Source organism: Macaca mulatta, chromosome 10, assembly GCF_049350105.2.
Source record: "Macaca mulatta isolate MMU2019108-1 chromosome 10, T2T-MMU8v2.0, whole genome shotgun sequence".
NCBI lineage: Eukaryota > Metazoa > Chordata > Mammalia > Primates > Cercopithecidae > Macaca > Macaca mulatta.
This window is the reverse complement of record NC_133415.1, coordinates 32525636-32552750: the sequence shown is the minus strand read 5'-3', so window position 1 is coordinate 32552750 and position 27115 is coordinate 32525636. Positions and strand designations below refer to the sequence as shown.

The window sequence follows — 27115 nt, the reverse complement described above, 5'->3', positions numbered from 1 at the left end:
GCAGACACTCAGGGCTGGGGGTGATGGGTGAGGTCCCCCCCACAGATCTCCACCTAGGGAGGAGTCTAATGGGTCTGGGTTTCAGAACTGGGGGTGATTGGGACATGTTGGCGTCGCCGAGGACAATGACCCTCACTGGGGAGGCTCCGGAGCTTGACTGAGGGTCTCCCGCTGGCGCCACCTGCTCTGCCAAGAGGAACCCACACGAGGCCCCGCCCACAGCGCCGAAGGCCCCGGTTCGGTCCACCTTAAGCGGCGGCGGGGCGGGTGGGATTTCCTGCGGGAGGAGACGCTCAGGGCCTATCGGGCAGGGCCGGGGCGCCGGGCTTCCCAAGGGGCCCGCCTCGGGGAGGATGGGGGCTTCAGCCTACCCTCTTTCAAGCCTGCAGTTCGGGCCAGAACGCGGAGGGCCTGGCGCCCGCTGGCCGGGCTCCTCCAGCCCAGTCGCCCGAGGGAGGGCTGCGAGGCGGTCAGGAGGCAAAACAGCCACGACGCCGCTGCGGTGTCACACCCGCGCCCCCTCGTGAATGCCAGGGGGTTCCAGACCAGAGGGGTCGTTAGGGAGAGGGCTGCGCCCACAGACGCCCCCGAGGCCACCTGCACGCCTCCGCGGCCCGGAACCAGGGAGCCCTGGCCTTCGCCGTGGTGACCACCGGCCGGCCGGGCCGCAGGGGTGCGTGGGTGCCCGGCCCCCGAGAGCCGCGGGCGCTCGCCGAGTTGGAGTCCCCGAGGCCGCGAGGCCCCGCCCCCTCCGAGGGTCCCGGGAACCGGTGGGCGGCCCCCGGGACCCGTCGATTCGCCCCGCCCCGTCCCTCCTCGCCGCGGCCCCCGGCGCCCGGTCCACCTTAAGGGGCGCGCTGACATCAGCGCGCCGCCGCCGCCGCCGCCAGTGGGGTGGGATTTCCTCCGCCGCCGCCGCCGCCGCCGCGGGTCCTGCGCCGCGTCCAGCCCGCCCGCCCGACCCCGGCCCGACCCCGGCCGGCCCCGCCCGCCCGGCCCCGGGGAGGGATGCGGCGGCGCGGCGCCCAGGATGCCCCGCAGCCCCGGGACGCGCCTCAAACCCGCCAAGTACATCCCGGTGGCCACGGCCGCTGCGCTGCTGGTCGGCTCCAGCACCCTCTTCTTCGTGTTCACGTGAGTCGGCGCCGCGTCTGGGAGCACCGGGGCAGCGATGGGCAGGGCCCGCACAGCCCGGGCACGGGGGCGGCGGTCGCGGGGGCTGGCGGGGCCCGGGACAGTGGGCGGGCGGGGCGCCGGCTGCAGGCGACGGCAGTCCCTCTCCCCGCGCTGGGGCCGGGGGAGCTGAAGCCGTGTGCGGGCATCCCGGGCACCGGGATGAGTCCGTTGTGTGGGGACACCAGTGCGGGCTGGGCACCTCGGGAGTGTCCAGGCAGGCCCTGTCCGGGAGTGCTGGGCCCGGGCAGGGGAGGAGGCCGGGCTGCTCTGGGTGTGGCTGCAGCCCTTCCCTCCCCATGGGGCTCCCGAGGGGACGTGGGCAACCCAGAGCCATGAGCCCTCCCTGCAGGTGGCTGTGGGTGCCTCTCGGGTCTCCTCCTGGCTGCCCGCCCCAGGCCAGAGTCAAGTTGTCCGCACGTAGGTGTGGCCTGGCCTGGTTGCCACATGCCTGCCCCACAGCCACTGGTGACCTGGGCCTGGCCCTTGGCCTCCCTCTCAGGAAGACCCAGTGGTCATCACAGTTGGAGGACCCAGGTCAGGCCACACCCAGGGCTCGATGTTAGCACAGCACCTCTGTGGTTAGCCATGGTGCATACCAGGACCCTTGAGGTCCTGTTTCTGGGAGTGAGAGCCCGCGCCTGCTGGACACTGGGCCCCTCCAGCCTCAACTTCTTCACCCAAGATACAGGCTGGCTTAGGACCAGAGAGGCATGTGGACAGCACAGCCTCTCTCTGTGGCTGTGGGGTCACCACAGGGCTTCTTTAGGCACAAGGAGGGTTGGGGGCTCCAGGCTTCGGTTGCACAGATCTTCAACCACCCACCCCCCTTCCACCAATCTGGGGTTGAGACATAGCCCAGGTGACATGAACGATGGCGACCTATTCCAAGGTGGGGCCACCCCTGAGCATGTGAGCCTGGAGAGGGGCAGGTAGGGGCTGCCTGACACTCGTCACCTTTGCAAGAATTTGGGGAGTCGCCGCATGCATGGCCAAGCTGAATCGGGTGCCCGTGGAGGCGAGAGAGTTACCTGCAGGCTGGGGCTGGGTGGGCACCGCAGGCTGCCAAGAGCATGTTTAAAAAAGGCCTGTGTGGACGGGCTTATTTCTGGCTCGGGCAAGCCAGTGTGTTCTTGTCACTCAGACAGTGCTGGTGTGGGGCAGAGAGAGGTGGGTGGTGGGCAGCCGGGGGAGCCTGGCCTGGGTGAACACATCCCACCAAGGCTTCTGGAGGGGTGGGCCCAGCCCAGTGCTGGTCCCCAGGGCCTCTGTCAGTGTGGGGGTCTGGCTTGGTTCCTTACTCCCTCCATGCAATTCAGTGTCCTTTCTCATGACTTTAAAAGTAATGTGTGGGCCGGGCACAGTGGCTCACGCCTGTAATCCCAGCACTTTGGGAGGCCGAGGCGGGCAGATCACCTGAGGTCAGGAGTTTGAGACCAGCCTGGCCAACATGGCGAAACCCCATCTCTACTAAAAGTACAAAAACTAGCCAGGTGTGGTGGCGGGCGCCTGTAATCCCAGCTACACAGGAGGCTGAGGCAGGAAAATTGCTTGAACCCGGGAGGCGGAGGTTGCAGTGAGCCAAAATCGCACCACTGCACTCCAGTCTGGGTGACAGAGCAAGACTCTGTCTTGAAAAAAAAAAAAAAAAAGTAATGTATGTTCTTTTTGGGGAACTTGTGAAATTCAGAAAAAAAATATGCTAAAGAAATTAAAATCAACCCTGCACACCCCCCAAATCCCATCCTCCTTGGACGGCTCCTCTGTTCCTGGCACCGCATCTGCAGCCGGCTGTAGTGGCTGCGGCTACTGGTTCCCTCGAGTGTGATGGATGTCAGAGGGCCCTTTCTGTGACTCTGCCTGTGAACCTGACCCAGCCCCAGGCATGGAGTGCTTGGGTGGCTCGCACTCTGCTGAGCACCAGTTTCTCCTCCTCTGTTCTGGGGTTCTGTTTCAGCGACACCAGCAGTCTTGAGGTATGGGGTTCCTTCTTGGGGCAGTGCGGGCCGTGCCTGCACCCAACCCTATGCCTGGCCTGTGCTGACCTCTGACGGCCCTGCACATGGGAGAAGGTGCCATGTGTCCCTGTAGAAGGATGGTGGCCTGGGTGCTCACCTGGGTTTGATGTGCAGTGGCCACCTAGCAAGGCTAAGAAGCCCTGCTTGCCCCTTCAGGACAGGGCTGCCCTGAGGCCACACCCCTGGGCTGAATGGCTGTCAGTGATCCTGGCCTCTTCCCCGACCCGCCCCAACTCTGCTGAGCTCCTCCAAGACCGCTCAGTTCCTGAGAAAGGGTTCTGTTGGGTCGGCTGGCCCATTGATGACACCCATGGCAGCTGTGCTGATTCTGAGTAGGCAGGGGTCCAGGCGGCCCCTTTCTTGAGGCAGGCCACTTGTCCACCCGTTGCCCAACCTCCTGCCCTGTATCTGGTCCAGGTACGCAGGAAGGAGAGCAGGTTGCTCCTGTGCCCCCTATCCCTGCCCTCAGGGCCTATACAGGGTTCCCGACTTCACTGTTTCCTCCTCGGACGTTACCAGACAGTGAGTGGCCCCAGCCCCGTCTCTGCACTCAGTAAACATGAGTTGCTGCCAGTGGGGCGGCTTCACCCATGCGCCAGGTAGGCAGGAATTCTGGGTGTCATGTGGTGTGGGGAGCTGGAGGCCTGAGAACCAGGGACCCCTCCGTCAGCCAGATCGCCAAGGGTCTTGGGACCAGCAGGACATTCACACATCTCTCTAGGAGGGTCTGGGCATGGAAGCATGCCCGGTTGTGAGGGGTACCCTCTCAGGATGGGGCACATATGGCAGGGCAGCTTGTCAGAGGCCCTCTTCCTTCAGGAAACCTTCCCAGGATTTTGTTGTTGTTGTTTGTTTGTTTGAGACAGGGTCTCACTCTGTCGCCCAGGCTGGAGTACAGTGGTGCTACCTCAGCTCACTGCAGTCTCGACCTCCTGGGCTCAAGTGGTCCTCCCACCCCAGCCTCCTGAGTAGCTGGGATGATAGGTGGGCACCCTCACACTCGGCTAATTTATTTATTTTTTGTGTTTTTTTAAATAGAGATGGGGTCTCGCTATGTTGCCCAGGCTGTTCTCCTGAGCTCAGGTGATCTGCCAGCCTTAGCCTCCCAAAGTGCTGGGACTACAGGTGTGATCACTGCTCCCGGCCCCTTCCTATGTTTCTGGGTGTTTTGTGTCCCGCTGGGCTGCAGAAGCCCTTTACACCGTGGCATAATGCTAGGCTGGGTCAGCTGCTGGCAGAGGGTTCGAAGACTCTTAGGCCAGGCTCCCGACCCTGCCCTGACTTCACTCCAGAGCCACATTGCAGAATGACAGAGACCCTGTGAATGTCCAAGGTCTGGGGCTGCCTGGCAGGCTGCCAATGCCTGGGGCTGAGCCAGGCTGGCTTATCTCTCTCTGGGGCATCTGGGATGGTGTGGCTGGTCCCTAGATCGTCCTGAGCCCTCTCCTTGCCTGGAGGCCCAACTCAGGACAGCAGTCAGAACAGGCCCTGGGCCAGACTAGCCTTGGGGGGGCCAAGAGGGACTGAACTGCTGACTGGGACCTCATGAGTCTGGGGACCCTGGGGGTGAAAACTCAGTGTGAGCCCCCCTGCTGGGATCTACCGAATGTGGCCTGGGGTATTCCTGGCCCCTAAGCCTCAGTTTCCCCATCTGTCCAGGTGTCTGTAGGGACTGGACAGGTAGGTGCAGGTACTTTGAGGTCCAAAGGCCCAGCCTGACAAGGGCACAGCGGCTTTTGTCCCGCTGGTCCCGGGCGCCCCACGGGCGAGTGCCACTCATACACAAACAGTGCTAATGAAGAACCTGATTTAAATGAAAACGTCTGAGTTAAAATTTTCCATTCCACATTTAGCTGTGGCGGACATTCTGCCCCTAAGCCACCCCCCCTTGCTGGGCGGTGTCTCCCTGCCAGCCCAGGCGGGACTTGGGGCCTCAGCCCGGGTGGGGCCTATGGTGGTGGTGCATGTCCCAGCCTGTGGCCCTGGATGAGGGATTGGAACTTCGGGGCTGGGCCCCCCGGACCTGCCCTCCGCCCATTGCTTGGCTGGAGCCAGCCAGGAGGGGCTCAGAGGGACATGGCAGGCCAGACACTCCACCCCCAGCCCAGGCCCAGAGCCTGTCTCTGCCTGGCCCTCCGGCAGGCAAGCCTGGTGTGCACCATCAGGTCTGGGTGGGAGTGGAGCCTCCCCGAACCAGGACCCAGACTACTGGCTGCTGGGCCCTGCCCATAGAGAATGTGTGTCTTCGAGTGTCCCTGAGCATCCACACATGGCCTCCCCTGTCTCCATGTGTCCTCATGCATCCTTGCATGTCCTCCTGTGTCCTCCCGTGTTCTTGCACATCCCTGAGAATGCTTGTGTGTCCCCACACTTGCCCTATCCACAGAGGAGCAAAAGGAAGCCCAGAGAGTGGGAGGGCCATGTCTGAGGCCAGAGTGAGGGGCAGCTGAGCCGAGGCTGGATAGGGCTGGATGCGGTGTGAGGAGGCGTGTGTCTGTGCACGCCTGTGTTCACGTGTGCACACACATCGGTCTTGGGTGAGTGATGTGCAGGCATGTCTGCATTCTTGCATACGCGCCGGCGTGTGCATGTGTGCATGTCTGCATGCAAGTGTTCATGGATGTATGTGTCTTGCATGCAGATATGATTCATGTATGCGTGTGTGCCTTCTGTGCACCAGAGCAGGTTGTCTGTGTGTTTATGTGTGTACATGCCTGTATATTTGTGTGTGTGCACACGCCTCATGCACATGTGCCCTGGAGCATGTTTGTGCGTATGTCCGTATCTTCACACATGTGTCTGTGCATGCCTGCACGTGCTCCTCATCTTCCCCACTGAGCCCTGAGAGCTCTGGGCCCTGGTGGGTTGGCCCGTGAGCTGGTCCCTGTTAGGCAGGATCCCACCTTGGGGATTACAGAGAGGACAGTTGCCTCACCCTGAAGGACTGGAGAGGTGGGCAGCAGCTCAGGTCCCAGTCAGAGAACCCACCACAAGCCTCCCCAACCCCTGGCTTAGTGCCCATAAGGGCCCTCACAGGCACGTAGGCTGGTGGTACCCGCACTGGGCGGGGGGACCCGGTCACACTGCAGACTTCCCAGAGTGGCCTTGTGGCTGTGAGGCTGCTGTCTGGCCCGCCTGGCGTGGGAGAGTCCAGGCTCAGGGAGGACACAGCAGTACCGCCTGCTTGGGCTGTCAGGGAGCTCAAGTCAGCATGAGGTTCAGGCCCCACCTGCCTGATGGGCAAACGCACTCCTGAGGCCCCAGTTAGGGCCAGGAGGCAGGCTGGCAGCCAGCGCAGGTGCAGAGGGGCCCTGAGGCTTCCATCCTCAGGTCAGCAATGGGAGGATAGAGGCTGGCTCCCTCCTCGCAGCCCAAGGGTTGACCAATGGCACTTGCCCCATCCCTTCCCAGAGCAGACCGGCCCCACAGGCACCATGAGAGCCTGTGTTTGATTTAATGCTCTGCTGTCAACATCTTAAAATTTTCTGTAATTTTAAAATAAGGGGCCCATAGTTTCATTTTGCACAGATTACGTAGCCAGCCTTCCCCAGAAGGCTTGTGGGGAGCACAGGCCCTGCCTCTCCCTGGAGGGCCGCTCACCTGCCTGTGCCCACCTTGCTGGGCTGACCATGCCTTAGGGACCTGTGGTCCTTGCTGAATGGCGTTGCATTGGAGGCCAGGCACGTTTGAGTGCTGCCTGTGTGCCAGGCAGGGCTGGGGAGGGTGAAAGGAAGCCTGGGGGCTGGGCCACTGGGCAGGGACAGGGAGAGCCCTCCCAGCAGAGGGAGCTGTGGCCACAGCTGTGTCCTCACCCTGGGGTCTACGCCACGGGCTGGGCCCTGGACAAGAGGAAGGGTAACTTGGGCTCCCGGCCCTGCCGAGGATGGCTGTCGTGGGAAGCAGAGTCTTTAAATAGCCTCTTGCTTTCCACTAAAAATAGTGAAGCTCTGCTGCCGTGGAGGTGGTTGCCGGGGCGGCGGGGCTGGCTGCTGGCCAGGCGGGTGTGGGTGCAGCAGCGTGGCCACGTGCGCTGGGGTGGTAAGCAGCGCGTGGGCCCCGTCCACTGCTAGTGGCCACGGAGGTCAGGGCTGCTGTGGGGGATCCCCACTAGTCCCCCAACTATGCAGAGGGCCTGGGTACAGGGAGGGACGCAAAATCCTGTGTTCCTGTCCCTGCTGCTTGTCACAGCAGCCGTCTCAGGATGTGCAGGGGAGAGACGAGGAGCCTGAGGCCAGAGGGGCTTCTCGGAAGCTGAGTGGGTGGATTTAGGAACCTGCTACAGGCCGTGTGGCCCTAGGACTGGCAGGTCTCCTCAGAGGGGACTCAGGCCAGGCCACTTGCGGGCTGAGGAAGGCACCTTTCAGGAAGACGTGTGAGGGCACACCTTACAGGGAAGCTGCGGAGGGCAGCTTGGAGTCCTGGAAAGCTTCCCGGAAGAGGGGGTGGCCTTGGAGCCAAGTGCTGAGGGCTGGGAAGATGGGAAGTGGTGGGGGACATTGTGCATTTCTAGAGTCCCTAAGTGTTCTACTTTGTCATCTGGGGAGGGAGGTGACAAACTCAAAAGAAGGGGCTGTCTAGATGGGGCTGTGCCTGTCTGGGAAGAGTCGGGGCATCCCATGCATTTACTGACCAAGGATTGAGGCTCCCCACACCCCAGAGTCTCCCCGGTGAGAGGTCCCACTGTGCCAGGGATGGGCCTGGATGAGGCGTCGTGGGCGCATTTTCCATCTGCGGCTCCCACCTCCAGCCTGTGCACTGTCCCCCCCAGCCCCTGGCCCCCCGCCCCGGTAGTGGAGCCCAGGGACGTCGCTGGAATGGTGTGACCTTAGGCCTGTGGGCCTGTCTGAGATGGCTGCCCTGAGGGGTTGCCAGGTCAGGGCACGGGTAGCCCACATGCTGTACTGATACGCACAGCCTCTGGTGGTTACTCGAAGGAGCCATGTGGCTGAGGTTTCTTGGCAGGGCTGTGGCAGCCTCCCCACTGCCTTTGAGCTCTGAGGGTGACCTTGCAGGCCCAGTCTGCTGTACCACATAGCTCTGCCCCTGCATCCCCTCTGCACCCCCAGACTCCACTCTCTGCCCCCACTGTCTACTGCAGGTGCCCATGGTTGACACGAGCTGTGTCCCCAGCTGTTCCCGTCTACAATGGCATCATCTTCCTCTTTGTCCTCGCCAACTTCAGCATGGCCACCTTCATGGACCCTGGTGTTTTCCCCCGAGGTAGGGCCCTGTGCTGGGCAGCTCATCTCACTTTCACTAGAGTGTGAGCGGCTAACTCGAGACAGCCTCAGGGGTTCCTGGTGGGTGGGCTGGACTTGGGGGAGGGATTCATCTGCCAGGAAAGTCAACTTCGTGCTCCCTGCCTGGCTCCTGGTCTGCAGCGGATGAGGATGAGGACAAGGAGGACGACTTCCGGGCCCCACTGTACAAGAACGTGGATGTGCGAGGTATCCAGGTCCGCATGAAGTGGTGCGCCACGTGCCACTTCTACCGCCCGCCGCGCTGCTCCCACTGCAGCGTCTGTGACAACTGTGTAGAGGTGACCGCCCTGCTGCCCTGCGCTCCCCCAGCCCTGTGCCACATCCCTGCCTGCCACGTGCCCTGACGCACTGCTCCCGCCCAGGACTTTGACCACCACTGCCCCTGGGTCAACAATTGCATCGGGCGTCGAAACTATCGCTACTTCTTCCTGTTCCTGCTGTCACTCAGCGCACACATGGTGGGCGTCGTGGCCTTCGGCCTGGTCTACGTGCTGAACCACGCTGAGGGGCTGGGAGCCGCACACACCACCATCACGTATCCTTGGTTCCTGTGGGCCTCATTGCAGAGGCGATGTGGACCGGGGACAAGTTCACTGGGGAGATGGAGCCTCAGAAGGCTTGGTTGCTGCCCAGGGATCCCCAGCGGGCAGGTGGCCGTCCCTAGGTTGGGAGGGGGTTTGTCCACAGGCACCTGCTCCGTGCTGCTGCGATGGGGTCTGTGGTGTCCTGGCCTGCGCCGTTCGCCTTAACGGGCTAGCATGGCTGTCATGTGTGTGGCCGGCCTCTTCTTCATCCCTGTCATTGGCCTCACTGGCTTCCATGTGGTGCTGGTCACTCGGGGGCGCACCACCAACGAGCAGGTGCAGACCCCACGGGCGATGGGCAGCCCCAAAGGGCAGAGAGAGTTGGGCCTGCATGGGGACAGGGTGGGGCCTGGGGCACCCTTGTCTGAGGTAGCTTGTGCAGCTGTGTTGAGACGAGGCTCCAACTCTGAGACCCCCATGTGGGGCCACGCCTGCCCCATCCCCTGTGCACATCCTACCTGTGGACAGTGTAGCCACCAGTGACCCAGAAATCCCACAGCTCCCTGCAAGGACAGGCTGGGTAACCTATATGAGGGGCAGCCCTGGGCTACCCTGCCCAAGCCACTTCCCATGAGTACCAGCTTCTAAGGAACCCCAGCTCCCCTGCCCAGCCCCCTGCCCACCCTGGCCTGGACCTTGGGAGGCCAGGCTGGCTGAGGGTCCTGCATCCACAGGTGACTGGGAAGTTCCGCGGGGGTGTGAACCCTTTCACCCGAGGCTGCTGTGGGAATGTGGAGCACGTGCTGTGCAGCCCCCTGGCGCCCCGGTGAGGCCCGGCCTGGGCAGGGTGGTGGGGGCCCTCTGCTGGGTGTGGGGCGGGCAGCCTTAGACCCTCAGCTTGGTCCGTTTTGGCTCTTGCCAGGTGTGGCCAGCCCTGCCCTTGTGTGTTTGTGGCAGGTGGGCTGGCTACTGACCCCTGTGCCCTGGTGCAGGTACGTGGTGGAGCCGCCCCGGCTGCCGCTCGCGGTGAGTTTGAAGCCGCCTTTCCTTAGACCTGAACTCCTGGACCGAGCTGCACCGCTCAAGGTCAAGCTTAGTGACAACGGGCTGAAGGCTGGCCTGGGCCGTAGCAAGGTGGGGGCCTGGGCTTGGGGATGGGCTGGCAGTCAGGCCCGTGGATGGGGAAACAGGCAGGTTGGTGGGGGCCTACAAGAGGTGGATGGGGCAGGTGGAGCTGTAGACGGATTCTGGGGAGGGGACCAGGTCCCAGGCTAAATCCCTAGTGAAGCCCTGCCCCTCATCCAAGCCCCACACACCACTGACCCTGCCCCCTCCCAGTCCAAGGGCAGCCTGGACCGGCTGGATGAGAAGCCGCTGGACTTGGGGCCGCCACTGCCCCCCAAGATAGAGGCTGGCACGTTCAGCAGTGACCTGCAGACCCCGCGCCCAGGCAGTGCTGGTGAGGTCGGGGCAGCCACACCTAGGGAGGGACGTGGGTTGACCCCCATCTGACCTCAGTCTGACAGTGGTCTGCATCCCCAGAGAGTGCCCTGTCGGTGCAGAGGACCAGCCCCCCGACGCCTGCCATGTACAAGTTTAGGCCAGCCTTCCCCACGGGTCCCAAGGCGCCCTTCTGTGGACCAGGCGAGCAGGTAAGGAGGCCTAGCCTGTCCCCTGGCAGGCCTTGTCCCCCAGGCCCGCCTCCAGGAGCTCTCCCCACAGCCTTCACCCCATGGAGGCCCCACCTTCAGAGCCCAGCTTCTCCAGTGGAGGCCACATCCCCTGAGACCATACCCCTCAGGGCTCTGCCTGGGTCACCAAGGACCTTGTGTGACTGGTAGGACCCTGCCTGTGTGCACCCAGAACTGGGACCCACGGAGGGGAGCAGGGTGTCCTGGAAGGGACTGGCGTGGGCTGTCCAGGCTTAACGTCTGTCCCTTGGCTGGCATTGCCCTAGACCAGGTAGGCGGCTGCCCCCAGGAGCACTGTGTACCAGGATGCCTGGAATTCCACCATTAGTCACTCTGTAAGGCCCACGGGAAGACTTCGGAAGAATTTGAGACGTGCTTGAGAAAGCACATTTCTCTTCCCTGAGTTGCATGAGTGCTCTGTGGTCGCTGGAGTAGTAGGCAGCGTGGGGCGGTCTGTGCAGTGAACCAGAACACTCAACAGTCCCACAGTGTCATCCTTCTTTCTGTTCTTTCTGGGCCACCCCAAAAGGCACCCTGTGGCTGGGCCCCGTGCACCTAGATGAGCCCCATCCCCGGGACCTCTTCCCTCAGGATTGATGTCCTTCCTGGAGAGAGTCACTGGGTGGAGCAGTGAGTCTGGGCCTCCTTGGCCAAGGGTCTGAGTCTGCAGGCATGTAGGGGCTGTGCCTTGAAGGAGGAGGCAGCCCTGCTTGGAGATGAGGGCTCCGGATACGTCATCTTCCTGGGACTCCTGAGTCCAGTGGGGGATTGGGTCTGGTTGGCCCAGTGCATTGATCCCACATTTGCCCTGATCCCCTTCTGGCTTTGTGGTTCCTGAGGCTCTTGTCCCAAGCCCAAGCCCATGCCCATGTGCCCGTCACAGAGGCTAGACGAGGCCCCTCCTCCCTGTGGCTGCCCTGAGTGGTGGGCCCCTGGGGCTGTGTGGCTCCAAGGGCAGAGCCCCAGGTGTCTGCAACAGCCAGCTGTGGCCTCCCTCCCACTGCAGAGCCCCTGCCCCTCAGCCATCGATGCTCAGGGACAGGGCCTTGGGTGCTCAGGGACAGGACCATAGGTCACTGTGTGACTCTTACGGCTCCTTGAGGCCCAGTTCCTGAGGCCACGGTGCCAGGTGTGGCCCCCGTGGGTGCTGACTGGCGGCTGCAGGTAGGGTGGCAGGCGGGCAGTGGTGAGAATGCCTTCTCCCTACAGGTTCCAGGCCCTGATTCCCTGACCCTGGGGGATGACAGCATCCGTAGCCTGGACTTTGTGTCCGAGCCGAGCCTGGACCTCCCTGACTATGGACCCGGGGGCCTGCACGCAGCCTACCCGCCATCCCCCCCGCTTAGCGCCTCTGATGCCTTCTCGGGCGCTTTGCGTTCCCTGAGCCTCAAGGCCTCGAGCCGGCGGGGCGGGGACCACGTGGCCCTGCAGCCCCTCCGCTCTGAGGGTGGGCCCCCCACGCCCCACCGTAGCATCTTTGCCCCCCATGCACTGCCCAACCGCAACGGCAGCCTGTCCTACGACAGCCTGCTCAACCCTGGCTCACCTGGTGGCCACGCCTGCCCCGCCCATCCAGCAGTTGGCGTGGCCGGATACCACTCACCCTACCTGCACCCTGGGGCGACGGGCGACCCGCCACGGCCCCTGCCTCGCAGCTTCAGCCCCGTGCTGGGCCCCAGGCCCCGGGAGCCCTCGCCTGTGCGCTACGACAACCTGTCCAGGACCATCATGGCATCCATCCAGGAGCGCAAGGACAGGGAGGAGCGTGAGCGCCTGCTGCGCTCCCAGGCCGACTCTCTCTTCGGCGACTCAGGCGTCTATGACGCGCCCAGCTCCTACAGTCTGCAGCAGGCCAGTGTGCTGTCCGAGGGCCCCCGAGGTTCCACGCTGCGCTACGGCTCCAGAGACGACCTTGTGGCCGGGCCCGGCTTTGGCGGCGCCCGCAACCCTGCCCTGCAGACATCACTGTCCTCGCTGTCCAGCTCCGTGAGCCGTGCACCGCGGACGTCGTCCTCCTCCCTGCAGGCTGATCAGGCCAGCAGCAACGCCCCGGGGCCCCGGCCCAGCAGTGGCTCACATAGGTCGCCTGCACGACAGGGCCTGCCCTCCCCGCCCGGCACTCCCCACTCACCGTCCTACGCAGGCCCCAAAGCTGTCGCCTTCATCCACACGGACCTCCCAGAGCCACCGCCCTCGCTGGCCGTGCAGAGGTGGGTGCCGGGAGGTGCGGGTGGGCTTCCTGGCACAGGGCAGCTGTCCAGCCATCTGCAGGGCCCCTCTTGGCTGGGCACTCATAGGTCATCCCAGGGGCCTGAGTTTTTCTCTGGGGTCGGGACAGGGAGGATGCGCCTCACCCTGCCTTGAAGGCCCTGGCTAGCCCGTGTGGCCCAGCTCTGAGGATGTCCTGGGCACGCTCTGGGGACAGGGTATGAGAATTTGTGTCCTCATCCCAACAACTCGTTCCCCCAGAGCTGGCGTAGACCCAGCATGTGGGAGGCCGTGGGGCTTTCTCCTTGGGGCTGGTGTCATGCGGCAGCCTGGGCCTCCTTTAGGCTGTGGCTCTGGCTTCCTGGGTCACAGTGGCCCTGTCCACCCAGGGCTCTCCCTGGGTCTGCTTTGCTGCATCTCTTGGAGGCTGGGGCTGAGAACATAACCTAGCCGCAGAATGTGCCACCCTGGGTGACCGGTCCCTGGCCCTCCCTGTGGGACATAGTTCTAGGAAGCAGGGGTTTCCCTGCTCGTAAGTGGGGAAACTGAGGATTGGAGAAAGCAGGCTGGCTCCAGGCAACCAGCAGGTTGGTAACTGAGACAGCGGGGTCAGCTGGTGCGCAGGCCCAGGCCCAGGTAGGAGAACTGCACACCTGCTGGGGCCAGGACCCAGGCTGCGGCGCTTGGTGTCCTCATGGCGTCTGTCTCCCGGTCCAGGCCTGGAAACCTCAAGCACAGGCTCAGCTGTTTCCCGTCAGCAGATGCGGCCCCAGGGGGAGAGCCCAGCCCAGCCCAGCCCAGGCCACTTGGCCACAAAGGGGCTGAGGGCACAGCAGTCCATCCAGCCCTGAGCAGACCTCCCCTACCCCACAGCGTGGGAGTCTGTTCAGCTTTTGTGGAGTTGGGGAGGAGGCTGCCATTGGCAGTGATGAATGGGGAGCCCGAGAACTAGAAGTGGGCAGCATTGCAGCCAAGCAGGGATCGCAGCCCTGGGACAAAGGGCTCTCGCCTCAAGAAGGTTTAAGCAGCAAGGGTAGAGCTACTGTTGGTCAGCGCTAGTGGGCAGGAGGGCAGCCCCTCGTTTTCCTGAGAGAGCAGGAATGAGGCCAGGCAGAGAGACCAGGCTCCCAGGGCAGGGCAGGGCAGGGCAGGGGCTCCGGTCACTGCCCACCTGGCTGCCCCATGCTCTCTGGGGCCAGTGCTGCCTAGGAGGGACCCAGGGGCCCGGGAGGGTGGTGGCAGTTGTGGTGACATCTGTCTGTCCTGTGACGGCACAGCCACTCCCCAGGCAGGCTCTGCATCTCCCGCCTGCTTTCCAGGTGAACCCTCCGAGCCCAGAGGGCAGGGACTGCCTGGGGCCCCACGACATGGTTACACTAGTCCACGTCTGCGTCGTCTCTGTCCTGCTGCCTCCTCTGTCCTCTGTCCCCATGTGTTCCTGTGTTCACTGTGTGCATGCGTGTATGTGCTTGTTTTGATGCAGGGACCACCCTCAGCTGAAGACTCCCCCAAGTAAGCTTAATGGGCAGTCCCCGGGCCTGGCCCGGCTGGGACCTGCCACCGGCCCCTCAGGGCCCTCTGCCAGCCCTACGAGGCACACGCTGGTTAAGAAGGTATCCGGCGTGGGTGGGACCACGTACGAGATCTCGGTGTGAGGACTGACTGCCACCCATCTGCTGTGGTGCCACGGGGACCAGGACCCCGCAGCGTGCTCCCCCCCACCGACTTCTCTGCCCCAGGGACAGAGAACCACCCCAACCTGGTGTGGACCCATCAGCGGGAGAGAGTGCCACGCCTCCACAGCTTGCCCCAAGCGCTCTGCCTGCCCGTCCACTCATCTGCCCATGGGGAAGTCGGCTCACTGGGCCAAGGGCCACTGGGCTGTTCTGTGTCTGGGCCCGTCCCATGGCTGGGGCAGTGAGGGGCCCCAGTCAGCCTCTTTGGGGCACCCTCTCTCAGCCAAGCTTGGCCCACTCCCATCACCCATGCACCCCAGATCATCGCCAGGCCAGCCCCCAACGGCCCCCTTACGGACGGGTCCCAGAGATGGACAGAGGCATCCAGAGCCCCCACCTTCCTTCCAGCACAGCCTGTGGGCTCCGGTACCAAGTGTCCCCCGCCAGGCTACTCCTAACTAACGTGTTGCCTTTCACGGACCCCGCTGGAAGCTTGTAGCTTGGCAAGGCCAATGCTTCTGCCCTGGCCTGCTCTGGGTGGTGGTGGATAGGTGGACAGACGGCCAGCCAGCCAGCTGTGGTGGGGGGCCCGGCTCCATGTGTCCTGTGTTGCCCGGCGGGCGGGCTTGTGTCCCGTGTCTGTGTGCTGTGCTGCCGCACCGTGTCTGATGTGTCAGTGCTCCGGCCGCCGCTGTCCCTTTCATCAAAGCCTTAACCTTTGCTTCATGCTCTTGTGGGAGGCGACGGGGGGCAGGCGGGAGCAGGCACGGGGGTGATGCTGCCACAGGGGGCCAGTGACACCCAGAGCCCCCTCCCCAGCCCTCAGGCCCTCCCTGCCAAACTGGAGAATCCCCGCCCCAAGGCATGCCACGTCCCCAGCCCTGGCCTGGCTGCGGTGCTTGCGCCGCGGGAAAGCACACTGGGGAGGGGGTCCGTGCTTCCCTTGGTGTCAGGGACCTGAGAGTAAGCACACGACAGCGTCCGCTTGCGTTGTGTCTGTTTTATGTTTTTATATCTACATCTATATATCTATAATTTTATTAAAAAAAAGAAAAAGAGTTATTTTGATTCTTTCCTTGGGCAAGGCCAGGGCTGTTGCTGCAGGACACCCAGGTTAGGGGAAGGCAGGGGCCAGGCCCCAGAAGAGGGGGTGGCTGCTGTCTGGTGTGCAGGGGTAGGTGGGTTCCTCGGGGGCATTTCTGCCGACTTGGGCCAACTCAGAGGCCTGCGAGGAGGGGGCGGCCAATGGTCTGTGGCTGGGAAGTGTGAGGGTCTCTCGCCTTGGGTCTGTGTCAGTTCTGGCAGTGACAGGGTGTTTACGGGAAAGATTTGGGTCTGCCGCTACCCACAGGGGAATCCCAGGAACCCAAGTGCTTGGGGAGATGAAATGGGGGTGCATAGGGGCCACCTGCTGGCTCAGGGCCCTGTGGGGGCTGCTGAACCTGCTGGAACTCTCCTGCCTGCCAAATCCCAGGGGCAGGGTTGAGGGAGTGTGAGGGATGCGCAGCTGTTCGGGGCTGAGACAGCCTGGGCTGGGGCTGTCCAGCGCGGGAGGCGTGCAGGCTGTAGGGCCCTGAAGCTGACCTCCACCTTTCTGCTTCTCTCTCATGGACGCCGCGGCCCACAGGGGGCGGATTGGCACCTGCACCCGTGGATGGGGGCGGCGTGGCCAGCCTTGGGTGCCTCCTGGGCTGCACCTGTGCCACCTTGGCCGCCCGGAGGACCGCCCACCACTGCGGGCCCCCTGGAGCCCGGCCGCCGGGGCAGCCCCACGCGGGGCTATGTGCCGCCTGCACTTGGCTGCCTCCAGTCTTTTCCCCAGCCTCTCCGGGCCCTAGCAGGATGACAAGTAGGCAGCTCTGGGGCCCGGGACAGCCCAGCTGGGGACCCAGGAGGTCAGACTACCATGGACCCTCGGGCAGGGCTGGGGGTGGGCTGGGCTCTCTGCTCCACCAGCCACAGCTTGACAGACTCCCAGCCTGCCAGGGCCCAAGACCCTGGGTCCACATGACCTCAGGAAGTCCCTCACCTGCTGCAGGGGGTCCAGCACCCGACAGGGGGCAGCCCCAGAGCTGTGGGGACCAGCACGACCTTTGCCCAGCCTCCCTGTCCAACCAAGCACTTTAGACTAAGCCACTTCCTCCTCGGGGAGCCCAGGCCTCCGTGGGTTGGGCTGGGTTGGGGGGGGTCTCAGGTTGCCCCCGAAGGTCTCTGCACTCCTCCTGCCCTTCCCCTGACACATGAACAGATGCCTTAACTTCGTGGAGCTGCCAGCCTGGTGAGCCACTGGCCCCTGCCTGCCACCAAGGTCCTGTAGTCATGGCCAGCTCTGCCTGGGCCCCACTGGGGCTGCCTGCACCCAGAGACGATGCTGGTGGGAGGTCAGAGGGCCCGAGGCCCAAGCCCTGTGTCCTCCAGCAGTGGTACGGCCTACAGCAGGGTGGCACTCCGGCCAGCCCTTCTCCGGCACAGGGTCCCCGTCCCTGGGTGCACCCTGGGCTGCGGCTCTATTTCTCCCCTTTGGGGACGAGAAAGCCGCAAAACTCTTCTCTGTTGTTCTTAAGGGCACCCCTGCTAATTAATTCCCCAAATAAAATGTTTGGTGTTGATCTCCACAGCTCTGTCTACCAGTGTGGCCCCCTGTACCGGACAGGGCCCTGGGTTGGGGAGGTGACAGGAGCTGGGCAGGGCGGGTGGTGGCTAGGCAGGGAGGGGAGTTGCATGAGGGGCATGAGGTCAGTGGATCAGCAGGGTCAGCACTGAAAACCTGACCTCTGAGGTCCCCGGGAAGGCCTGGTCCAGGGGGCAAGACCTGAGGATCCCCCGGTCCTCACTGCTGTTGCCTTTCAGCGGAGACCTTCCTAAGACGCCTTAGGAGTCAGAGCCCTGTGCAGAGGGGCTGCCTTCTGGATGGCAGGTGGGATGTGGGGTGGGAAGCCAGCCCTGAGGCTGGGGTCTCCACCCTGACGGACCCTCGCTGCTGGGTCACCCGGTGTCCCTCCCCCAATTTCCACAGAGACATGCTCACCGGCCACATATGTCATGACTCTATGTCCAGCCACAGGCCCAGCCCTCAGGACAGACCCCGCCTCCACCCTTCTCTGCAGCTCCTGGCAGGGACGGTGCACAGTGGTGCTATGTGCAGGGGGCCGGTGCGGCCACTGGGCATCCGGGGCAGTGCTGGTCGCCTGGCCTCCTCGCTGGGGCCGTTGGGCTTCCGGCCTAGAAGGGCAGGAAGCCGTCCACCTCGAGGCGCAGGAAGGGGTCCAGCAGGGCCCGGAGCTTCCAGACGGTGGCACGGCTCAGCAGGGGCGGCACCAGCCCCTCGAAGGGCGTGGGGTTCACCACGTACACGTAGGCAGCAGTCCAGACCAGCAAGGTGCCCAACAGCAGCCTCAGGGTCAGCAGCCTGCGGGCGGTGGTGGTCAGGGGCAGGGGCGCGCGGGGGGCCTGGGGGCTGGTCTCTGCCGCGCAGTCACCTACCAGAGCTGGCCTGCCAGGCTCTTGGAGCTTCCCAGCTTTGGCCTCCCTTTCTGTCGGGGAGGGGCTGGATCAGAGCCCACCCCGAGGGTCCAGGCTGAGGGCAGGGATCCCTGGCTTTGGGAAACCCTCCTCAGACAGGGGTCCCCCCACCGCAACCCCGGCCCCTTCCTTCTGGACAGGCTCCTGCAGCCTCTTTTCGGATGCCCCCGCCCTGGGCTGCCCTCCTGGAGCCCATTTGTCCCCCTCGCCCAAGTAGGGCCCTGGGTGGGGAGGCTGGTGTCCAGACCCAGAGTGGGGCGTGGGGGGCTCACTGCCATGCTCACCATCTGCTGCTCCTTCCTGGCTCGAGTGCGGCACTGGGCCCGCTCCCTGCAGGGGCCTCACGGTCAGGACCCCATGCCCTCCACCCCCAGCCTGGCACCCACCCCCTGGCTTGGTGCTATGGAGGTCGGGGGTCAAGGATGGGTCTGCCCTGTCCTGACCAGGACCCCTTCCGAGACCTTGCTCAGCCGGCCTGGCCCCTGCCCCCACGTCACCTGAGTATCTCCAGCTGGATATCCTCCATCTGGTCCAGCACGCCCCGGATGTCCTTCTTGAGGTTCTGGGGGCCAGAGGAGGTAAGCATAGCAGGCCCCGGCCCCACCCTCCCCGGCCTCTCGCCTGTCCGGCCCTGTCCTTCCAGGTGCTGTCCTGTGGGGACCTACCAGGAGGCCGGTGGCCTGGTTGTTCAGGGCCATGTGCATCTCAGCCACGCTGTCCCACACCTGCGGGGAGTGGGGTCACGCCTGAGGAGCAAGACCCACTGGGTGGGCCCCCAGCATCCCTCCCCCTCAGCCAGGCGGGCACCTCTGTGATGACCATCTTCTTCCTCTCAAAGCACAGGCGGATCTGCTGCAGCTCGTTCTGAGGGTGGGGCCAAGGGTGGGCTTGGGCGGCATCAGCAGGGTGGCCGGTACCTCCCTGCCGGGCCCACCGGCCTGCTGCACGAGGGTTCCCCCCCCACAGCCCTCCCCCAGGCCCACCGGCCTGCTGCACGAAGGTTCCTCTCCACTGAAACCCCCAGGCCCACCTGGGACTGCTGCACGAAAGCCTCTTGCCCCTGGCACAGCTCCCGCCGCAGCAGCTGCAGAGGTGCCCTGTTCCCCAAGGGCTGCGTGCCAGCTGGGTCAGGGGGCTGTGGGAGAGCCCCCAGATCAGCCCCAAAGCTGTGGGCTAGTGCGGTGTTGGCTGCATAGGGTCCCTGAGCCCTGTACTTACCCAGGCCAGAGCAGTGCAGCTTGAGTGTTCGGGACACAGGGGCAGGAACTGCTGCCCCGGCCCTAGGAGGGCCCCCAGCTGCTCTCGAAGGTCCTGGTTCTGCCTTTTCTGGGGTTGGGGGCAGAGAGAGGGGACTGCCTGTTATGGCCGCTCCTGGGGCTGGGGCTGGGGCTGGGGCATGGGTACCAGGCGGTGGGTGGGGTGCTCACCAGGCTGTGGTTCTCCTGCTCTAGCTGCAGGAAGGACTGGTCTGCAGAGCCCAGCGGCTCTGCAGAGGCCAGGGCCCCTCCCTCTGGTGACAGGGGTGGGCATGGGCAGGGTCTGGGCTCTGAACCAGTGGATTCCCCCTGCCTGGGAGCCCCCTGGTTCGACCCTGGGTGCAGGGGCCAGCCCCACCCAAGCCCTGCCTCCACGTCTCCTTGTCTCGGCCCCTCAGGGTCTCTCGCTCTCTGCTCCTGGCTGGACAGAAAGAGCCCAGGAGCCTCACCCTCCACTCTGGCCCCCCTGCCCCCTGCCCCTGGGACTGGGAAAGGTCTCTGGGACTGCACTGAGTGAGCAGAGGAGATGGGGCCCAGGCAGGGCCACCCTGCAAATCCCTGGCAGGGCTGGTCCAGGCATTCTCCATGGCTGCCGGAGGCTGGGGCTGGGGGACACTGGGGGTGGGGGTGGCCACAGGGGCCCAAGGTTTTCAGCCCCTCCATCCCTCCCTGCGACCCCTTCCTGACCCCAGGTCCAGGCTCTGGCCTGGCCCAACCTGCCACCCTCTTACTGAGGGCTCTGGGTGACCCATTGGCTCCCAGGCTGCCCCAGGCAACAGTCACAAAGGCCTGGGTGCAGCCAGGGAGGTCACAATGGGCCCCTCCCACCTGGTTCTGAAGTTGTCCCGCCTGATGACCTCACTGCCTCTGACCCACCGACCCACGATGCGAGTTTTTTTCTTTCTTTTTATGGGAAGGGGCCTTGCTCTGTCACCCAGGCTGGAACACAGTGACACAATGATGTCTCATTGCAGCCTCCAATTCCTGGGCTCAGGCAATCCTCCCACCTCAGCCTCCCAAGTAGCTAGGACTACAGGTGTGTGCAACCATACCTGGCTAATTTTTAAATTTTTTTGTAGAGATGGGGGCCTCACTGTGTTGCCCAGGCTGGTCTCAAACTCCTGGCCTCAAGCAATCCTCTTGCCTCAGCGTCTGAAAATGTTGGAATTACGGACGTGAGCCACTGCACCCAGCCTGGTTATTTTTCTTAAGATGTAAAACAGATAATACACACACACACACACACACACACACACACACACACACACTCTCACACACAGTGTGGATTCAAAAAATATCAAACAATAAAAATGGTGTCCAAGACTTTCCCACTGGACAGGAGCCTCCTCTTTAAGCTCCTGGAGGTGGGCTGCCATCCCCTGCCCCTCGTTCCCACTGAAGAGGTCATCGTGTAGCCTGCCCCTCGTTCCCACCGAAGAGGTCATCCCGTAGCCTGCCCCTCGTTCCCACTGAAGAGGTCATCCTGTAGCCCAGCTTTTCTTTTCACCTAATGTATCTCTGAGGTTTTAAAACATTCTTTTCTAGCTATGTATTGAACACTTACTTTATGCCAGATACAGTGCATGCCATTGTTACCCTCTGTTTACGGGTGTGGAAGCTGAAGCAGGAAGCCCTTTAGTCACCTGCCGAAGGCCACGCTGTTACCGGTGGGACGGGATTTGGGCGGCTGAAGAGCACTCATCCAACAGTGGGGCCGGATTCACGCCCCAGGCCGGTTCCCTCCTGCTCCCTGGTGCTCCTCACGCCATCGGCCCCGCTGCCCCTCACTGCCCCTGAGTCCTAGTGCCTGTGTCTTCCTTCTTGAACCCCTCAGCCCTCAGTTAACCCTCAGAAAGCTGGCTTGGAGAAGTCCTCATGTGGTGGGAACAGCCCCGTTCCCTGCTCTCTCGGTGTCCTGGCCCTGCTGCAAGGTGACTTCGCCTCCTGCATCAAGAGGCGGGTCCTGGTCTCCACCCCTGGGCTCTGGGCCGGCCTTGGATGCACTTGGCCAACGGGATGCTCCTAAGCTGCCGTGGGTAGAGGGTGGCACGACACTTGTGCGCTGGGCCTGGACCTCTCTTCCTTGGCTGTGGGGACTGTCCTCTCTGCAGGAGGCCTGGGCTGGGCTGCAGGATGAGAGGCCATGGGGCAGGAGAGGCTTCTGTCAGCCCAGCCGGTCCCCAGCTGCCTGAAGATGGGTGGACAAGCCCCAGAGAACCGGCCCATATGGCAGCCAAGTTGCTGGCCATGTACCGCCGAGCCCCGGGCTGCCATGGTGGTTGTGCTGCTGAGTTTTGGAGTGGGCTGTGATGTGGGAGGAGACACTGAGAGGCCTCACAGGCCTACAAGCATCTTACCCTGACCTCGTGCCTGCTGGACATCGGGCTGGGGAGAGAATCGGGGCCAAGGGCGTTTTCCCACAGGACTGGAAGGCCGGTCGTGGTCCTTGGTAGTGAGAAGCCTGTAGGGTCCCCTCCGATCCCTGCACCTCTGGGGGTCACACCAACTGTGGGTGATTCCTTCCTCACGGCGCTGGGTGCTTGGTGAACACATTCTGCCTCGAGACCTGGCATTTCTTTGATAACACTTCTTCCCATTTCCTGCTCATTCTGGAACTCCTGTCAGTCAGATGTTGGGCCTTTTGAATTGATCCTGTGAGTTCTTCTTTCCACCTTTGCTTGTAGATAGACTTCCCTGAATCCAAACACACACACACTCTTTCTCTGCTTTTTAAAAAATTGGTTTTGGGGCCGGACGTAGTGGCTCACACCTATAGTCCCAGCACTTTGGGAGGCCGAGGCAGGCAGATCACTTGAGGTCGGAAGTTCCAGACCAGCTTGGCCAACATGATGAAACCCAGTCTCTACTACAAATACAAAAATTAGCTGGACGTGGTGGTGGGCGGCTGTAATCCCAGCTACTCAGGAGGCTGAGGCAGGAGAACGGCTTGAACTCAGGAAGCGGAGGTTGCAGTGAGCCGAGATTGTGTCACTGCACTCCAGCCTGGGCAACAGAGCCAGCCTCTGTGTCAAAACAAATAAATAAATAAAAATTAAAAATTGGTTTTGGATTTTAGCAGTCCTGTTTTTCATTTCCAAGACATCTCCATCGTTCCCCAAGCTCCCCTCTTCTTGTTCCAGAAAATTCTGTTCTGCTCTTACGGATAAAGTGGGTTTGGGGGAAGGCAAATCTTTTCTTTCTGCATTTTCTCTCTTGTGGTTCTGTTTTGTTTAGTCTTGGAACTTCCCATGAGACTCAGTGCTCAAATGTCTGGCTTTTCCTTCTCTTCGATCCCTGTTTATAGGGGAGGCAGGCAGAGCTGCCGGGCACTCCTCTCTCCTTTTTAACTTGAGGAAGCCGGACACCCAGGTCTTGGGAGGGAGTCCTCCTGCCTCCAGGCGGCATCTCGGGCTGCAGGGCTGCCGTCTGGAGTGGGGACAGTACCAGCTCCCACTGCTGTCCTGCCATGCTTGTTCGCAGCATGTGTCTCCTCACACCAGTGACGAGGCCACTGCTTGGCTGCCGCTTGCCTTCTTCCTGCCAGGCTGTCCTGCTACGTCAGCCTCCACTCTCCACCTCAAGTGTCTCGAAATATCTTGTCTGCAGATGACCTCTCTCCTGTTCTCGGTGCCACACGGGGCCTCCCCAGCAGAGGCGGCTGGATACCTGGTCTTAGCTGCCAGAGGCTGTCTGTTTAGCTGCCAGAGGGTGGCAGCAGCCTCTAGGACCCTCTCCTAGCCTGTGCCCTTTTCATTCTTTGCTGGAATGTCATGGGTCTCAGGAGGTGCTGAGCTGAGAGACCCCATGGGGCAACTTGGGATGGGGGCTAAGGAAGGCCTCTTGGAGGAGCCCTGAGGCGAGGTGGCCCTGGGGTGGGGTGGAGGAGGTCCTGAGCAGCAGGGGCGGGGACTGCCCCTTGCTCTCTGTGTCCCTGAGTGAGTGGGGCGGGGACTGCCCCTTGCTCTCTGTGTCCCTGAGTGAGTGGGGCGGGGGCTGCCCCCTGCTCTCTGTGTCCCTGAGTGAGTGGGACGGGGGCTGCCCCCTGCTCTCTGTGTCCCTGAGTGAGTGGGGCGGGGACTGCCCCCTGCTCTCCAGGTCCCTGAGTGAGTGGGGTGGGGACTGCCCCCTGCTCTCTGCATCCCTGAGTGGGGTGGGGGCTGCACCTGCTCCGTGTGTCCCCAGCCTGCTAGGTGCCCCACAGGGGCCAGGATGCTGAGGAGGGAAAGGTCTTCATGGAGACGGGTGGCCCCTGTAATAAGGAAGACAACACTGGATTCCTGGGCGAACAGCAGGGCAGGGTCCTTAGGTCCCAACATAGGTGCCCAGGCCCAGGTGAGATTCCCCAGTGGCCCCGAGGGGGTGCCTGGGACACCCTGGGTGGCCCAGTGTCCTCCCATCACCCTTGCCCCTGGGCATCATCCTCCTTGGCCTGGAAACCCTGAGCTCCCTGACGCCCCCGCCCCTCTCCCTACCTGTGCCAGGGAAGGCTGCTGCTCTCTGTCAGCCCTGGAGCCCCTCCTCCCCCAGCTCCTCTCACCCCTCCCTGTGGTCCTTGCCAATCGCCCTGAGCCCGAAAAGGTGGGGGACTCTTGGAGAGACGGGGTCCTGGATCCCCAGCCCTGGGGTCCCCTACTCACAGGGTCAGATACGCTAACAAAGGCCAAGCACCCTGCCAAGCGGTGTCCTGGATTGGGGTGGGCATGGGGGTTCGCCTCAGGTCCAGGCTCCGGGATGTCGTGCAGGACAGGGCGCGGCTGCGGCTGTGGCAGGGGCACTGGCTGGAAGCCGGAACTCCCGGCCTTGAGGGCGGAAAGTGTGGCCAGTACGGCGTGCTGGGGGGGCCATGGCCCCGTTGCCAGGCAGCGCCTCCCTGGACGCCAGTTACCATGGAAGCCGGTTCCTGCCCATGTTGCCACGGTGTCCAGGTGGCCTCGGGGAGTCTGGTTCAGAGGGGCCGCCCTGTGCCCTTGCCCGTCCTCCGATGCCCAGGTATGGGCTGGGAGGGCAAAGAGGAGGAGAGGCTGCGACGCCCAGCATGGAGACCCAAGTCCTTCCTGCTGGAGCTGGGCTGCGGCCCAGGGGAGGGGCCAGATGTGGCTGTTCTGCTGTCCGCACTGCGGACTTGATGTTCGTACCCCAAGCTCATTTTATTTATTTTCTATTTTTATTAAGACAGGGTCTCACTCTGTTGCCCAGGCTGGAGTGCAGTGGCCGGATCTCAGCTCACTGCAAGCTCTGCTTCCCAGGTTTATGCCATTCTCCTGCCTCAGCCTCCCGAGTAGCTGGGACTATAGGCGCTCGCCACCTCGCCCGGCTAGTTTTTTGTATTTTTTTAGTAGAGACGGGGTTTCACCGTGTTAGCCAGGATGGTCTCGATCTCCCGACCTCATGATCCGCCCATCTCGGCCTCCCAAAGTGCTGGGATTACAGGCTTGAGCCACCGCGCCCCGCCGCTAATTCTTTATTATTTTGTTTTTGTAGAGACTGGGTCTCGCTGTGTTGCCTAGACTGGTCTTGAACTCCTGGCTCAAGTGATCTGCCCGCCTCAGCCTCTCAAAATACTAGGATTACAGGTGTGAGCCACCTCGCCCATGCTTGGCTGCTTCCAAGTATATCTCAAAAGCCAAGAAATAGGCCCTGAGTGGATGGACCTTGGGGTCACTGGGCCAGCTCCAGCCCTTAGAGGACCCCATCTCTGTGTCCCTTAACATGGGCTCCTGGCCCACACCCACCCAGGCTGCCTGGCAGGGTCTGCTCCCTCTCCAGCCCTCGGAGCTGCCCTATGTGGAGGGTTGGGGGTCCCAGAAAACCTGGGAGAAATGGCCATGGGCCCTGGCGTGGGCACTATCCTTCATGTCCTCCCAGGGCCTGGGCTGTAGCCTGAGGTGTGAGCGCTCCTTTGCCTCAGGAGGGGAAGAGGTGCGTGGTGGCCTTCAGTCAGGCCCGTGGGGTTCCAAGAGTGGTCTTGGGCCTCCCAGCTTCCCCTAGACTCACAGCCAAGAGGATGGGTCTGCGGGGGGCTGTGTGAGGGATGCGGTGGCCTGCAGAGTGCCCCGCCCTGTCCAGGGCAAGGGTGGCGACTGGACACATGCCCTGAGTGCCGGGCAGCCTCCTCTGCCTTCCCACCCTGTGGGGCACCCCTGAGGGGACAGAGAACAGTTGGGGGCTGGGTCCTGGGAACAGGGTGTGGGGGAAGGGCAGAGTGCTGGGGATGCTGGGCCCACACCTCCCTGTCCCTGGGGCTTCCCCATGTCAGAGGCGAGGCTCAGAGACGTAAGGGCTCACCCTTTGTCTGCCCTGTCCCCAGTATGGCCAAGCCGCTCCCAGGGTGCGGGCGATGGCAGGTCATTTGTCTCCCTCCTGAGTGAGTCTCTGGACACGGATTCTCACATTTTTTATTTAAGAATCAGAGAGATACAAGAATGTCAAGGAAAAATCCTCTCATGGACAAGGCAGCCCCAGTAAATGACTGTTAGCCGGCATGACCAGGGCTCCAAAGCCTCAGGAGGTGGCTGTGCTGGGGCTGCCAGGCCTCTGGCTCCAGAGTTGCCCGGGCTGAACTGAACATACCCACCCCTGCCCAGGCCCAGGGACACTCTGCCCCTGAGGAGACCCCCGGCGTGGCCAGTCCACCTTCTTGGCACTCCCTGCCCACCTACCCCTTCTAGTCGAACAGTGGAGCTCGGGGGGGACAGGGTGGCAGAGTGCCTGATGGTTGGTGCCAAGGTCATTTCCCAGGTCCTTGTTGGGGCCAAGAGCCAGGACTCCTTGCCCATCCCCGTCGCTGCCCTGTGCCCGCCCAGCACCTCCTGGAGACTAGGCTGCCTGTTGGAGCAGGAAACACAGTGCTGGGCTGTGAGCCCCTGGGGCCTGTCTCTGTGCCCCAGGACCAGGCTTCTGGGTTGAGGGAGAGACCAGGGGCAGGTGAGGAGCGGCAGGGCTCCCGGAATCCCTCCATGCCCGCCCCTCGGTCTCCAGGACTTGTGTGCACGTACAGGCTGGAGCTGTGGTGCAGTTCCCAGTCTCACCACCAGATGGCACCACGCCCTACAGAAGCAGTGCCCAGCGCAGGCCAGGCGGTTCTCGGGAGCTGCAGTGGAGGCATCCGCCCAGCCGAAGCTCTGGCAGGGCAGGGGCAGTGCTGGGGGAGCCCCCTTCCCACTTGGATCCGAAGTTCCCATGGGGGCCTAGGACAGGGGCTGGCCGGGAAGTCAGAAGTTCCCTTGTTGGGTCGAGGGTGTCTATCCCACATTTCACACGGTGAGGAATCATCCCAGACACGCGGGCACTGTCCCGGGGCTGTTTGCTACCCCTCCCAAGGGGCAGGGCTCCTGTCCTGGGGCCTTCCCAAGCATAGTAGCCTTCGGGCAGCCCCAGCCTGGCCCCAAGTTGTCCCACTTGTCAGTGGGCAGCGGGGTCTGGAGGAGGGGTCCTAGCTCCTGTCCAAGGTCGTGACTGCCCCTGACCAGGGTGTGGCAGCCGCTGTGGCCTGGGTCAGTGAGGCTGTGGCCAGAGAGTGGCCCGGGTGTAGGTGCTGCTCTCAGCTAAGAGACAGCCCATCTGGAGGAAGAACCAGGAACCAGAGGTTCCCAGCCCACAGGAGGCCAGCTTAGGGTCAGTAGGGGCCCCCCGGCAGGGACTGCAAGAGGCAAACCACATGGAGAGTCACCTGAGAGGGAATGATGGAGGCTGGGGGAGGTGGAGCCCCCACCTCCAACTGCTGCCTCGGCCCCCACAGCAGGCGAGGGCGGGAGGCTGGCCCTGGCTCTGGCCTGGGAGATGCCAG

The 27115-nt window shown here is 63.0% G+C and overlaps 2 protein-coding genes across 7 annotated transcripts; one reads left to right on the top strand and one right to left on the bottom strand.

The window, feature by feature from the left end:
- Window positions 1-279: 279 nt before the first annotated feature.
- ZDHHC8 (zinc finger DHHC-type palmitoyltransferase 8) lies at window positions 280-17134 on the top strand. 4 transcript variants are annotated; one of them, XM_077948692.1, is made up of 11 exons: window positions 280-673; window positions 8290-8411; window positions 8573-8730; window positions 8815-8987; window positions 9210-9312; window positions 9711-9802; window positions 9969-10110; window positions 10315-10435; window positions 10519-10628; window positions 11877-12877; window positions 14359-15607. In XM_077948692.1, the coding sequence occupies exons 1-11, from the start codon at window positions 528-530 to the stop codon at window positions 14528-14530; spliced, it is 2340 nt and encodes a 779-aa protein (XP_077804818.1). In that variant the 5' UTR covers window positions 280-527; the 3' UTR covers window positions 14531-15607.
- Window positions 15537-24105, bottom strand: CCDC188 (coiled-coil domain containing 188). 3 transcript variants are annotated; one of them, XM_077950911.1, is made up of 12 exons: window positions 23967-24105; window positions 21687-22352; window positions 20382-20481; window positions 19501-20268; window positions 19292-19399; window positions 19104-19208; window positions 18881-18937; window positions 18739-18798; window positions 18571-18635; window positions 18346-18403; window positions 18035-18084; window positions 15537-17960 (listed from the first exon to the last, which is right to left on the bottom strand). In XM_077950911.1, the coding sequence occupies exons 4-12, from the start codon at window positions 19990-19992 to the stop codon at window positions 17774-17776; spliced, it is 1182 nt and encodes a 393-aa protein (XP_077807037.1). In that variant the 5' UTR covers window positions 19993-20268; window positions 20382-20481; window positions 21687-22352; window positions 23967-24105; the 3' UTR covers window positions 15537-17773. The 3 variants fall into 3 exon arrangements, with proteins under 3 accessions (XP_077807037.1, XP_028683802.1, XP_028683801.2); XM_028827969.2 differs by having other exon boundaries at window positions 18358-18403; XM_028827968.2 differs by lacking the exon at window positions 18035-18084 and having other exon boundaries at window positions 18358-18403.
- Between the last annotated feature and the right edge of the window lie 3010 nt (window positions 24106-27115).

What these genes read in the sequence shown, in the direction of transcription:
- ZDHHC8 (XM_077948692.1), top strand. Translation starts at nt 528, where the DNA reads ATGCCAGGGGGTTCCAGACCAGAGGGGTCGTTAGGGAGAGGGCTGCGC. An exon ending in CCCTGGTGTTTTCCCCCGAG is followed by an intron (nt 8,412 to 8,572) that starts GTAGGGCCCTGT and finishes CCTGGTCTGCAG; the next exon opens with CGGATGAGGATGAGGACAAG. An exon ending in GCCGCACACACCACCATCAC is followed by an intron (nt 8,988 to 9,209) that starts GTATCCTTGGTT and finishes TTAACGGGCTAG; the next exon opens with CATGGCTGTCATGTGTGTGG.
- CCDC188 (XM_028827968.2), bottom strand. Translation starts at nt 19,992, where the DNA reads ATGGAGGGGCTGAAAACCTTGGGCCCCTGTGGCCACCCCCACCCCCAG. An exon ending in ACCAGGCCACCGGCCTCCTG is followed by an intron (nt 18,636 to 18,738) that starts GTAGGTCCCCAC and finishes TCTGGCCCCCAG; the next exon opens with AACCTCAAGAAGGACATCCG. An exon ending in CCAGGAAGGAGCAGCAGATG is followed by an intron (nt 17,961 to 18,357) that starts GTGAGCATGGCA and finishes CACCGCCCGCAG; the next exon opens with GCTGCTGACCCTGAGGCTGC.